This window comes from Rhinolophus ferrumequinum, chromosome 20, assembly GCF_004115265.2.
Source record: "Rhinolophus ferrumequinum isolate MPI-CBG mRhiFer1 chromosome 20, mRhiFer1_v1.p, whole genome shotgun sequence".
Classification (NCBI taxonomy): domain Eukaryota; kingdom Metazoa; phylum Chordata; class Mammalia; order Chiroptera; family Rhinolophidae; genus Rhinolophus; species Rhinolophus ferrumequinum.
This window is the reverse complement of record NC_046303.1, coordinates 22,587,454-22,601,857: the sequence shown is the minus strand read 5'-3', so window position 1 is coordinate 22,601,857 and position 14,404 is coordinate 22,587,454. Positions and strand designations below refer to the sequence as shown.

At 39.5% G+C, this 14,404-nt stretch overlaps 1 protein-coding gene across 4 annotated transcripts in view; it reads right to left on the bottom strand.

Annotated features, from left to right (window-relative positions):
* CRPPA (CDP-L-ribitol pyrophosphorylase A) overlaps positions 1 to 13,375 on the bottom strand; it is a 216,795-nt gene extending 203,420 nt beyond the window's left edge. For all 4 annotated transcript variants that reach the window (XM_033088857.1, XM_033088859.1, XM_033088860.1 and 1 more), the window contains exons 1-2: positions 13,099 to 13,375; positions 1,597 to 1,873 (exon numbers count right to left, since the gene is read on the bottom strand). In XM_033088857.1, coding sequence (XP_032944748.1) covers positions 1,597 to 1,873; positions 13,099 to 13,361 — 540 coding nt within the window. In that variant the 5' untranslated portion in view covers positions 13,362 to 13,375. The remainder of the gene's footprint in view (positions 1 to 1,596; positions 1,874 to 13,098) is intronic.
* Positions 13,376 to 14,404: the final 1,029 nt, after the last annotated feature.

Below are 14,404 nucleotides of genomic sequence, written 5' to 3'. Positions count from 1 at the left end.
TACCAAAAGAATCACTTTATAGACAATCTCTGAGAATTAATCTCTCTCAAATATAATACTCAACATCAAAAAATTCCAAATGTGTGTAAATGTTATAGTGAGCGGGAGAGATATTTTTTCCAAAGGTAACAGGCAAAGAGCTCTAATTTTATGTGTATTTAATACGCATCGAATTTCTAGCTACCCAAATTACATGGTGGTCCCTAGGAACTTTTTCACATTTGTAAAATTTCACTCAAATTCCAAAAAGTTATACATCCTTTGCTCCTTTATTCCTCCTCACCGCCCTTGTAACTGATCATATTGACATTGCCTCTCTGGAAAAAAAGAAGGGGGTTACAGGTGAAGCTCAGGAACCATGAGAACGTGTTGTGGTCACCTATGTTCTTAGGCCACAGCTTTTAATACACCAAAACACCATTTAGAAGTCATGTTAAAGGTGAAAAATCAAATGCTTCATCTAATCTATAGAATTCTCAGTCAGGTCTAAAATTAAATTCATCTGGCAGCAAGAAGAGATAAAATTAGGGACAATTTCCTGACTATTCAATCGAAATACAGTTAGTTAACGTAGAAGTCATAGACTGTCTTTGCCAGATGAACATTTTATAACTCCCTGGCCTCCAGATGGCTAGGAAGACTTAAATGATTCCTTTCATTGGCCTACAATCCTCTATTACTTAGATGTTATAATTCCTCTTTAAATAATACCTATTTTTTAAGTACTTAACACTCTACTAAATAGTTAACATGTAAATATCCTATCCAAAAAACTACCTTACAAGTATTAGCATCTATATTTGTGCAAGTAAGGAAAATAGGCCCAAAGAGATTGAGAAACACTAGATCACTAATAATTAGAAAAACTGAGAATTGGGACAAAGTCTGTCAGACTCCTCAAATTACTTCTATTATATATACTTTATCAAGTCTGTGCAATATTTTTTTTTTCACTAAGTCTCAAATTTAGCCTGCAAACTTAAGTTTAATGTCTATTATGTTATTCATAGACTTTTACCTAGTAACATAAGGGGGACGGGGGAAAGATGTTCTAGAGATTACAATAGGCCTTTTGCAATCTTGTTTATTTTGGTGAAACAGAAATGAAAACAGAATTTTGTCATCTTAAGATGACTCATTTTAAGGGGTGTGAAAAACTTGCCTGGCTGTTTTGCTAGAAAATAAACCACTTCTGAAAACTAAAAACATAAAATTTGAGAGCAGTGAGCCAGATTTTTGTTAATTATATATGTGACTTTTGAGTGCTTTCTTAGACATTGTTAGATAACTGCATGTTTAATTTCATTCCTTTAAGGTCCATTCATATCCATACTCTAAGGACTTCATTACTACATTCTTCTCCAAATAGCTCATATTACATTATGATGACAAATGACTATAGCAAAAGATAAATTCCAGAAAAGTCTCACAATCTATAATGCTATAAACTTCCTAAAATAAATTACCCTAACATCTTTAGGTCATCATGCTCATTTTAAGTAACTTGACAAATTTAAATATAGTTCCATCAAAATTCAGCAAACGAACTACTCTAGCTGGCCCTTTTTATCCATTCTCAGAAGTATAAATACTTACCCCGTGTTCCTTAGCAGCTGTGACAACTTTAAGGAGGACGTCTTCCTCAACAAAAGGTCTCACCGCATCATGGATAATCACGACTTCCGGCTTTGAGAGCTGAGAGTCCGGCTGATCCTGGGCCAGTGCTTTTAGTCCACTGAATATTGACCTGTGGCGGGTCACTCCGGCTTCGACTAGTGAGATGCGTTGATGCTGGTACCTCTGAATAATACCCTTCATTGTTTCCATGTTCTCTCTAGTTACTGCCACGACAATGTCCTTTATCCAACATACTCTAAAAGGAAATTATGTACACATTTCACATAAATTGATTCTTAAACAACTAAAGTGAAGCTGAACACAAGAAAAACTGAATTTTTAGTAAGTACTAGTATATCTTCATAGAGAGATTAAAAACTAAAGTTAATAACTAAATCAGTTTTATGGATTTTTATCAAGACTAGTAAAGAGGTTAACAAAAATAATCAGTGAATATGTCACACTACATATCCATAGAAATGCATAGATATATAGTATTTTATAATACATAGTGTGAAATATAGGTATGTATGATATATAGACAGATATTGGAAATTTCTGACTTAAAAGTTAAATTTGAATAATGACAATATTAATCAATAGATTGAGGGGAAAAAAACGTAACAAGAATACGCTTTTAAACGATTTTTCCCAAATAACTTTTTTCTCATCGAATAGGAGCAATTCAAAGCACTTTTAAATTCCAAAAGTCTCTTTCAGGAAGTCTATTTGGCACAAAGCTGGATAACTAACACGAACATTGCCTACATCGAGGTGAAATACTGTAGTTTAATAGGGAAACTATAATAATTAAATTTGTATAAATATAAAGCAGGTTTGAATAAGATGGGAAAAATAATTCAATGAAATATAAAATTAAAGGAATCAAACTGTTGATTCAGAAACACAATATAAAACAATGCTTTTCGTCTGTTGTAGAACATTTTCTTAATGAAAGAGCTATATGTGTACATTGAGTGATGATTGTATTTAGGAAGTTCGGTAGACTTCTTTTGAACACCAGTGCTAACTGAGGGTAATATTTTTGCAGACTGTGTTCCACAACCCACAGGCCCAAACCAGGAAAACTCCCTCCGACTCATTGTATCAATTCTGAATAAAGGTCACTTTAAAATTTAATGGAATTCTTAGCCAATGAGATCCTATATGTTCATGCTATATAGTTAAAAACCTTAAACACAATTTTACAGAGATTGGAAGAGGAGTCATGAAATTACTAAATAGTGAAATTAACTCTACTTTATTGAAAAACAAAACAAAACTGAAAAAAAAAAAAACATTGGGCTGCTTTACTCAATAATTATCCATCTCGTACCTTCCATTATTGAAAAAACCCTTCCCATAACTCAAACCTTATTCTGCTTGTGGCTATAACAATACTACATGATGAACAAAACCAAGTGCTACTTTATAGACACACTGTCTTTTCATTCCTTTAACAAATTTTAATTGAGCACCAAATAAATGATCAGCATTAAGTATACAATGGAAATAGTCACTGCCTTCACAATGCTTACAGATAAAACAAATAAGAACACCCGCAAATAATTGCAAGCCGTGACTGAGTGTTGTGAAGATGCCCACACTCCAGGATTGCAGCAATAGAACATTTGACCAGGAGACAAAAGCCTAAGATGATGCTGCCTAAGGAAGAAAAGTTCGCTATATATGATCCAAGTGATGAGGGGCAGAAACATAGGCAAAGAGGATTGGAGGAAGGGAGAGAGGCCTGATGTAAGTGAAAGCCATGACAAGGTCCTGATGGGCTAGGAGGAAATGGAGTGGAGTGCTGTGAGCAAGGGGGAGATGAGCCCAGGAAGAGGCTGGAGGCCCGGGCTAGGCTAGGCCATGAGGACCTACCAGGCCACGCTAGGGGTTTAAGTCTTTAATCCTGGAAGTAATAGGAAGCCATAGAAAAGCTATATGTAGGAGAGGCCACACTAAAAAATAAATAAATAAAAAGAATATTCATCTCCACCAACGTTCTATGACATGACAGTTGCAGAATAATGGCCCCCCAAACATGTCCATCTCCTAATTCCCCTAACCTGTGAATACGTACCCTTACGTGCCAAAGGAACTTTGCAGATGTGCTTAAGGATCTTGGGATGGAGAAATCATACTGGACTGTCTGGGTGGGTCCAATAAAATCACAAGAGGCCTTTCAAGTGAAAGAGAGCAGCACACGAGTCAAAGGAGGTGTGATAATAGAAGCAGTAATCAGAGTGATACAGGACCACAAGTCCAGGAACACAGGTGACTGCCTAGAATCTAAAAAATGCCAAGTAAACGGATTGTCCCTAGAGGCTCCAGAAGGAACACAGTGCTGCCAACACCCCTATTTTAGCCTACTGAGATTGACTTTGGACTTCTGACCTCCAGAAGTGTAAGATTTGTGTTGCTTTAAGCCAGTCAGTTCATGGAAATGTTCACAGCAGCAATAGGAAACTAATTTAAGAGCATAAATTTTACTCTGGCTGCAAGGTAGAGAATAGATTGGGTAGGGAGAGAAAGGATGCTGAAAGACCAGGTAGGAGGCTGCTGCTGAAGTCTGGGAAAGAAAGTGATGGTAGCCTGGCTACCAGATGGAGCTGCTAGAGGTAAATTATAGGTAATCGACATTAGTCAGTAAATTGGCAAAATAAGTCAATTATCACATAATATAAAGAATAGCTAACATCAATTAAGTGCTATGTCTTAAGCATTAGTAATGTTCTAACTCCTGTCATCCTCACAACACTCTATGGGAAACAAATAGTATAATATGGGAAACAAATCAGAAAGATATCTGAGATACAGACACATTATACGTTATTTTCCTACACTACCATCTTATGCCAAAAAACACTAGAAGAAAAAATGCTTTTACCATTCATTTTTCATGATGGCAATACAACATTCCACCTTCAAGAATGTAGACTCCATGAGAGCAGGGACAATCTCTTTTGCCCTTTGCTTTACACCTAATACCTAATAATAGATACTCAATTATCTCTTGAATAAATATATGACTTTGGTCTGTCTTATCTACCAGGAGCAGTATGACGTATTACAACACTGTATAGTTTCAAAGATTATGAAAACACAGAAAGCTTTTTATTATCCTGGTTAGCTATAAAAATCAAGAATGAAAACAGCCTTCCCTATGCAAAGTGATTTTGTTGATTGTTTTGTTTCAAGGTGTTTGATTCTTTACTCTAATTTCTAGATCCTAAGGCTCCGAAAGGGCCAGGATTATGTTATGTCAGACACCTGGGGGAATTTTAATCACAAATAAAGACAATGCAATAATCCACAGAACACCAAAGAATAAAATTAGTAATCAGTACAGGCAATAAAAAGGACCCGGAATAAGACTAAGTGTGGGTTGCTCTTTGTTTTATAGCTCATTCACCCTCCACTCCTTTTATTGCAAATATAACAATCGATGGAACTTACGCTGTACTTACATGGTTTAGAATTTTTACTGTACTTAACTAAGTCCTTAGGAAACGACAGTGACAGTTCCTCAGTGTCCCCTAAATGTGGGGTTTCCCAAGGTTCTGTCTCCATCGTCACAGCTGTGATTCAGGCAGTCATCTCTCCCATAATTTATTGCCTCAGCCTCTTAGCTGGTCACCTTCTTCTCATCTTATCCCAATACAATCCAGTCTCACCACTTCTAGATGATTTTTCTCAAGTGCAAACCTGAGACCATCCCCTGCTAGCTCTTAAGCCATTCAAGACCTGGCTCCAGCGTACTTCTCCCTGCACCACTTAGTCTTGTGCATGCCCCTCTTACTCTACTGATGACATTCTCTCTCATCCCCATTCTTTGCTTGTGCTGCTTCCTTTGCCTTTCAACACAATCTTCTCACTCCCCCATCTCCACCCGCTCCAGCTTGAGTCCTCTTTCTTCAAATTTCAGTTCAGATATGGCCTCCTCCAGGAAGCATTCCCTGTCATTCTGGGCGAGGCATCACTGCTCTTGGCTTCCAGACAACTCTTAACCACCAGAGAGTCTTATCAAGTACCATACTATATTCTGTTTTATTTTCTAGCTCCCTCAGTAGACTGCTAACTAATAGAAAGCAAAGACTTCACCCCAGGACTTGGCACCTACTAAACTTTCAGTAATATTAACAGAAGCAGCAACTAAGACGTATGGGTTGTTTGCTAGGTGCCATGCACTGTATAGAGCATTTGCCTGTGATATCCGGCTCTATCTCACTTAATACACGAGCTCTATGAGAGAAGTCTCTGTTATAATCTCCATTTTACAGAGGACACAGGCAGTGACCTGCCTGTGATCAAGCAGTTAGGAAATGAAGGGACCTGGGTGGATTCCAGGCTGACTTTGGAGCTCACATTGTTAACCTCTGTGAATGCACGAGCACTGTCTTTGAAATAGAGGTCATAACATTCAGGAGAGAAAAGATTATGTCTGGATCATTGTGCCTCCAGCACTTCATTTGGCATTAGTGTTGAACATATAATATTGCTTCACTTGTGGTCAAAAAAACTGGTCAAATGTCTTGTAATTTCTTATAATTCAAGCAAAAGTTGGTATTCCTTCATTCATGTCTTCATTTAGTCATTCAACAAACATCAAGCATCCAGCATTTGCCACGCACTGTGCTAGACACGGGTGATATAATAGTGAATGAAGACTGGCACAATTCCTGACCTCAAAGACCATATGTCAATAAACATCTTAAATGAACAGAGAAGAGAAAGCTTAAACAATTAGAAAGGAATAAAAATTGCTCTTGAGTTTGTTTATAGAAAAGAATTTCTTAAAGTAATCAAATGCTTCAGTTGTTTATTAATACAACATCACACTATTTTTTTCTTTAAGATAGAGAAATTATAAAAACATGTTCAACTAAATGAGTGAGCAGGATTGTTCAGTAAGAGCTTAATTACTACCCTAAGCTATTCACTTCCATTGCTTTCCATACTATATTCTAACAGAAAATAAGTTAAAAGCAACTAACTACATAACAGTGCTGTTTTTTGATCAAAATTATGTTGAATTAAATGTTAAAATATGGAATTAAGAGGGAGAAAAGATGGGACATTGCCTGACACAGAGTAGTCATTCAAATATCTGTTCAATGAGTTAATGAATTAATGAATGAACTCTCAAAGGTAAATGACAATTTTACTGGAATGCTTTAAAATATCTATAAAATAATTATCTATGTACTATCAAACAGAAAGCAGTCAAAGCAGACATAAACAATTGCAAACAGATAAACTTGTGGCCTTAGGCTATTTCACACCATTGTATGAAGCTGTACATGGAAAAGTGTTTTAAACCAGTGATTTTCAAACTACATATTTCAGGATCCATTAGAGTGTCATAAAATCAATTTAGCAAGTTTAGACTAATATTTTTTTAGTAAATGAAATAGAAGTTAATAGAAAAACTAGAATGCATAGCAAATCGTAAGGATGGGTTGTTTTTATGAAATTCTTTCATATATGTGTGCCTTTATATATTTAAGTATATGTTTGTCATTGAGTCATGATGTAAGGTGTAATTCTTGTAACAAGTCACAATAAAAAAGTTTGGAAAACACCATTTTAGACCCTTCTTAAGAGATAATGGGCTTAATACGCTATTTTGTTCAGCAACCAAGCATATACTTAGCACTTGCAAGGCTTTATGAGTACTGTTTGTATTTCAGAGGATTTATTCACATTCTTTTCTAGTTATAGAATTAAGAGCCTTTTACAGTATTAAAATTTAATAATGCAGAATCATGAAAGTGAGAAAGACCTTAAGTACCTCACACAGTGCCTACTAAACAAATATTAGCTGAATAAATGGATCTGGTTGACCTCCTGAGTTAAAGGCAAGTCCACACTGAACCCCCTGGAGCCGGATTTTATCCAATTCTCCTGAGTATTTCCTTCCCAGCACATTCCACAGGCAAATACAAAACAAACCTCAAGCTCTGTTACCCCCCCCAGACATTTTGTGGAAGAAGTATAATAGCTCAGATGTTATTTTCTCCCAGAACAACATAAATATGTACAGGAATACTCTGCTCAGATAGTTTAATAAGATCAGCTGAAAGATTTAAACAAACGTTTTCTAAAAAACAGATGGAAAATCAGGTCCTGTTAACACCTCTCAAGAGCTCTTACAAAGCTTGGCCCACTGCTTCAAAAGTCTTCATGAAAATTAGGCCTCTGTGGCCCTAATTTATTATGTAGATTGTCATTTCTCCGTACCCACCATGATATCTTAGCAACAAAATATTGAATTTGTGTAAAAGGGTCAGCTTCTGATTGTCTTCACAATGTCAAGTCTCCTTACTATGGCCCATAAAGATTTCCAGTTGTCAAGTCCAGCCCACCAGGCCTAGTCTTATCTCTTGTGTTGAATGAGCCCCAACGAGGGCAATTGGGAATTTAACACAAATCTGCAATAATCTGATCTGTACAAAACATAGTCCAGTTGTATTCTCCGTACAAAATATAGGACTATTCCTTCCCTTGACTCAGACTGACCCTTTTACTGATAAAGCATTAAGACTATCTGAGCATTCCTATATCTGAGCAATCACTCAACTAAAAGCATCCTAAAGGCCTTTCTATTTCTGAATCCCTAATCCAATTAATCGCTAAAACCTGTCAATTCCTGTCCTCCCTGCTCCATTCCTATTTTCAGCTTAATTCAAACAATCAGCATTGCTCATTTGGATTAACATTTATGTATTTATTTCTATTCTATCTTGTTCAAACAGAATTACAGTGGTTTTCAGAAACATAGGACAGAAAAAGAAAACAAAAATGAAAAACAAGGAGAAAACAGAAAATTATATATAATCATAAGTTAACACATTGAAAAACATAGCAAGAAGTTTTAAACACTAACTAAAATGGACTTCCGTTGGTTATCCAAGTGATAAAACAAGAAAGCAACGCAATCTCAATCACAAAATCCAGTTTCCACAACAAACACATGTGAATGGACAACAGAGATTTTTTTTTCTTTCAAATTCATCTAATCAGACTCAAGAAGACTAATTCACATTAACCAAACTAAAAAGGGATTGACACAAGAATTAGAATACCAATATTTTAATATACATTACCACCACGAGGTCTAGAAAGCTTTTCATTAGTGGGATAGCATATTTTCCACCGATAAAAGATTTGTATGGGAAGCCAATTTATAATAAGGTTATTGATGAGCATGGTACCATATCAAGGAAAAAGTTATTTTAAGCAGTGTCCCCCACCTAGAACTGGAGAAACCTTAGGAACTGTGGAGAAGGCCGTGCCAGACTTTGTTCCAATCTATTATCAGAGAAATTCACACCCCACCCAGCCCACCACCACCCACCATTTCAGCAACTAACACTAATAATCTGAATAAGAAAGGCCAAAATTTGCATCTGTAACTTGCTTTTGTTGTGATTGTCATTTTAATCTATGTAGCTATTTCAGGTTGTCTAACTCTCCTTAATGACACTTTCTCCCCTTAGATGTTTGAAACCAGAAATTAGATTAATGGCAGGAATTTTTACTTCCTACTTCAGATCTGAAAATACATTGTTGAAACAGTGAAATGTAGATGTATGTGATCAATTGTGAGTGGATTTTACAATTTCACTGTCAGAACTTTATGCCCCTGCCAACAATACCACTTTCACATAATTTCTTTTCTTAGAGCAACATTTCCTCTCAGAAACTCAGATCATAAAGTAATAGTTAGGTAAGAGGTTCATAACCTTTGACCTCAGTCCCTTGTTAGTAAAAATGAGAAAAATCAAAGCTCTATTCAGGTTATATAATCTGTGGTTCAATAATCTATATTGTAATTCCTTCTAAAAGGCCAAAACGTAGCTTTCAAACTCCTAGAAACTTTCATCAACTTCTGAAGGCCTTTGTTTCTAATACGAACTAGAAATTAGTTGTTATTCATGATTCTTTTAGTTATACCCGTAAGCACAGACCTGAACTACAAAGTCCTGTATCTTAATAGTACGTATATGAACATATATAAACATGTGCATATATACTTATACATGTCTACACATATATACACATAACGGCTAATTGTAATAAATATATCTCCATACAGCTAATTTTGACATACTTTGAGCCTCCATTTGTCTAGACAGAGCCTTTAGCCAACACATCTCAGACTTGTGAGAGTTCAGAGATTCTTTTGAATCTTATTTAATCTGATAAAACAGTTATCTCAGAAATGGCAATGGCACACAAGTAGAACTTGTCTAAACTAGAAAACTGTATTTTTCCAATTCTGCCAGCAGGAACACAGAAAAACAACAAACACAATCCGAAGTCCCAACTCACAAGATAGATTTTCTCTCAATGTCTCCTCCAACTTCTCAATCATAGACGAATAGTGCTTCACATGTAACACATTGTTTGAAAAGTAAAGAAAGTTCCTTGAGTTTACCTGGGAGGCTAAGGATCTCATCCTTGCAAAATGCAGTCTGGCTCTTAATTCTTCTATTGCCATAGAACATCTCAACTGGCCAGGGGCTGTGCTGCTCCTGAACCAGAAGGAAGCCTCTCCAGGGGTCTGACAGGGATCTAGGAACCTAACTGTTCTTTTGAAGGTTTCAACCAGTTATCCTTTCAGCTCTCTGTCTACCCCACCTCGGAATTACCCTGAACCTTTCCAAGGTCCTGTGACCAATCAACTTGCTTCTTCACAACTGTTCTGAGAGCCAATGTTTCCACTTTCTTGGGCCTGTTATATCTGATTGGTTAGCACTCCTTTCTTTCTTCCAGTTTTATTGATATATTTTATCTGCTCTACCTCCTTTTGCCTTGGGTGGCTATACCTTTTTAGTCCTTTTGGGTGGGTAAATGAAGAAGTGGAAATAAACACATTTGAATGACATTGTTTAAAATCAAGACCGGTCATGTTTCTTTACATTTCCCTATCTCAGTTCAAAAATTTGGGAGTACCCCAAACTTCCAGGGTACTCTCTTTCTCTCTACTAAGCCCTAACTAGTTCCTTGTATATTGGTTCGAAATTCCAAAAGAGAAATCAACCCATAATGGCTATTTTTCAACAAGTATCTTTAATTTCTTAGTTAAGAAAGAACTAAGAAAAAGATTACTCACAACTCCTCAAACCTTCCTGGCAATAGGTTAAGCAAGGAAAATCCTAACTATGAAAACCAAATAAAATGAGCTTTGAAGTCAAATTCTGTATATCATATACTCACAGCTCAGAAAGGGCAAAGAGAACCAACACCTTCTTAATATAACGTGGATGACTGACAGTTGTGACATCCAATTATATCTTTTATTTGGGATATTGAGAGTTGTGCTTCCCCTTTAATAAGTAATTCCTCCAAAGAGCAAAAAAGTAAGAATTTTACAAGACGCTATATACTTCCATTTCCTTTCCTTACTTGAACTTGCATAATTTATCTTTTTGGATGAAATAACCTAGGTCTTTTAGCACCATGCTGTAGTAAAACTATCAGCAGTCTACAGATCCCAACATTTACCAAAAGAGAATGGCTTTCCCTTGGCAAATAGCTAAGAAGCACCCATAAGCACACACACCTGTAATGAAAGGTTTCCAGGAATTTCCTGAGACACACCCAAAATATCATATTCCATAAGTTCTTTAGGAGTTGTAATATAGTGACAAAAATGAGCCCTGACATATTTCAAAATGGAAGTTTCGATTAGTGACTATTAAGATTTTAATGACTGCTGTCAAGTAACAATAGAAAACAAGTGTTATCTTATTTTCCATAAACAAGGCCTTTGCAGAATAGTATTCTTTTTCTTTAAAAGTGGGGTTTTTTTCAGTATCCACCTATCTCAGGTTGCCTCAGAAGTTAAGATACAAAACTGTAAATTAATACAGAAGTTTCATAGGAAGGAAAGTTAAATGCAAAAATGACTACACTCCTCTACATCTAATTACTAAACAGGCAAAGATTATGCTGGCTAAGATCCATTGTATTTCATAAGATTACCTGCATAAATGAGCTATGTTGTCACACATCTATGACATTAGAGTATTGTAGGTACATGATTCACACAATGGTTTCAAAGAACCCCCGCCCCCAACTACCCAGAGAAATGGAAGACTACAGAAGGGAGAGAGGAAGCACCTGGAACTGTTTCAATGTTTGTACGAGTTTCAGATGTCACCACAGGCCAGGTTACACAAATCAAGGGTGGTCAGGGTTCTTTACAATTCCATTTTCCAAATGCCAATGTTCAGAAGGTAAAATAACCCTACGCAAAGCAACTTGGGCCCTTTGGCTTCTGGGGTGTGTGAAAGCGCTGGGAAAGGGGAGGTTTCTTTTCCAAGTAACATGCTTAGGTCCTTTGACTACTAGAACCTAACCTCTTCCTTAAAGCCTCCTGCAAAGGCTATCCTAAGGATGCCATCTAGAAATGCAAGCGGTTCACGTCACTCCAAGGTTTTACATACTACTACAACTCCAAGAAGTTTAACTTCAAGTTTACAGTCCTCATCAACACATATGTGAGCCTTTGTATCCCCTGCTACCCACCCCTCCAGGCTCACCCCATTGTTCCATCCCATTACTTGGTGCTAAAAACAAGATAAAATTAATAAAATAACATACCCCCTGCTTTTCATCTTCTTAGCCCCTCACTACAGCTCCCCTAGTCCTTATCACATTCCCTCTATCTCCTTCATTTCCCTAACTAATCAGTCCATTTTCCTAACAAGATAAGGCATGTGTTAAACCCGTTTCCACCATTAAAAGGCTTGGATTAAATCCTGCTCCTCGGTCCACCTTCAAATATAACCTAGTAAACAGCAGTGTATCTCATGTGAAATGCTCAGTTAATGTTTGTGTATGAACGGATAAAATGAATGGGGCCCACGAAACTGGCTGTGCAAGTAAAATTCATAATCCAAGTGCACGAGGTGGGGACGAGAGCGCGCAAGAGCGCAGGCGCGCGCACGAGGGGCGGGAGCGAGAATGAGAGATTATGAGAGTAAGAATAAGCGAAAGGATGAGAAGGTGAGAAAAAAAATAAGAGTATGAGAGGAGGGGGGAGAGAGAAGAGAAGAGACGAGCAGGGACAGGGAGACTGAAACCGCTTCTCTTCTCATTAGGCCCCACAGGGGTTGCAGTTAGAACTAACGTCCCTTAGTCCCAACACGTGCGCTCCTTTGTCCAGCTTCACCGTGAGCCGGCCTTTCCCCACCACGTCCACTGCCTGGGCACGGAAAGGGCTCCGTGGGGCAGCCCGGCCTCCTGCCCATCTGTTAAAGGGCCAGAGCTGCCCATCTCTGAAGTACTGGCGGGAATGGAGCCCCAGCTCCAGTGACAGAGCGGGTGAAGTCGGCCCCGAGTCCGCCGAGAGAAGGCGCCCGCGCGAGAGCAGCAACCGGGGCAGGTGTCGCGGGCCGCCCCGGGCGGGCAGGGCGGAGGGCGGGGAGCGGAGGCCGGGATCGCGGGGCGCGCCGGGAGCCGCATTACCTCTCCAGGGCCTGCAGGGTGTAGCTGATGAGCGGCCTGTCCAGGATGGGGCAGAACTGTTTCGGGGTGGGGACGCCCATCCTCTCCCCGCTCCCCCCCGCCGGCAACACGGCAGCCACAGCCGGCACGCAGCGCTGGAGCTCGGCCTCTGCCCTGGCCCGGCTGAGCAAGGCGACCGAGGCCTCCTGGTCGGCGCCGCACAAGCGGCGCAAGCGAGGCCCCGGCTCTGCGGGCCTGGAGCAGCCAGGCGGCCCGGGCTCCATGGCGGCGGGCGGCGGGCGGCGCGGTGGCCCCTCCAGCTCCGGATCAAAGCGCCCCGCGGCTGCTCCGGCACCCCGGGTCGCGAGGTGGAGGGAGGAGGAGGGCAGGGGTGCAGAGCGCTCAAACAGCGCCCACCCAAGCGGAGCGGACCAGTCCGTTGCGGGTCCCCAGGGAACTATACGGCTTCCGATGTTTCCTCTTGGCGTGTCTGCGGCCTCTGCACTGAGCCCAGCGCCCCCGGGAGGGCTGAGTTTCCCAGCTCTTCGCATCTCCGCTGGCAGGCCCAGCAGGCGCTGCAGGTGGAAGTGTCAGCCCTCCTATATCTAAGGGTCTTGTTAAACTGAGAAGCTGTGAGTAGGCGGTAGAGGTCAGGACATCCTGCCATGCCTCTCCCCTTGAAGAGGTTTGCAAGAGATTTGAATTCAAGTCACACGATGAGACAGAGAAATGGGCACCTCGATTATCTTCCATTAAACACAGGAGGCTTCGGGTTCCACCTCGGGTAAAGAAAGGTGGATGGGCAAATGTTACCATGAACCATCAATAAACCACACTCCCGAGGTCCCAAAATTTGTCTGCAATTTGAAAACCACCTGGGGAGCTCCAAACGTGCTGAGCCTATGTCCCAGTGTCAGAGATTGGTGCTCAGTTGGTCTGGTATGTGGCCTGGGGTTCGGGATGTTTTTTTAAGGATCCCCAGGTGGTTCTAATGAGCAGGTACATTTTGAAACCACAGAGCCATAGCAATAATACTAATAATTGCCGAACAATCGCACATTATCTCATTTAGTCTCTGGGAGAACCCAATTATTACTGTATCCCTTTTACAGAGGGAAGCAAGGTTATAATGTTTAAGTAACTTGGTTAAGATTGCACACCTCCTCGCAGAGTTGCCTTAAGACCCTTGTACAGAAGTACAGAGTTGAAGAATTCCAGGCCTGAAGCATATCTGGCCCTTATTTAATACTTTCCTTGCTGACAATGTTTACCAGAAAAAGGTAGTGAAGTATGTAGAGTGTCAGAGCATATTGTATTACTTCCCTGG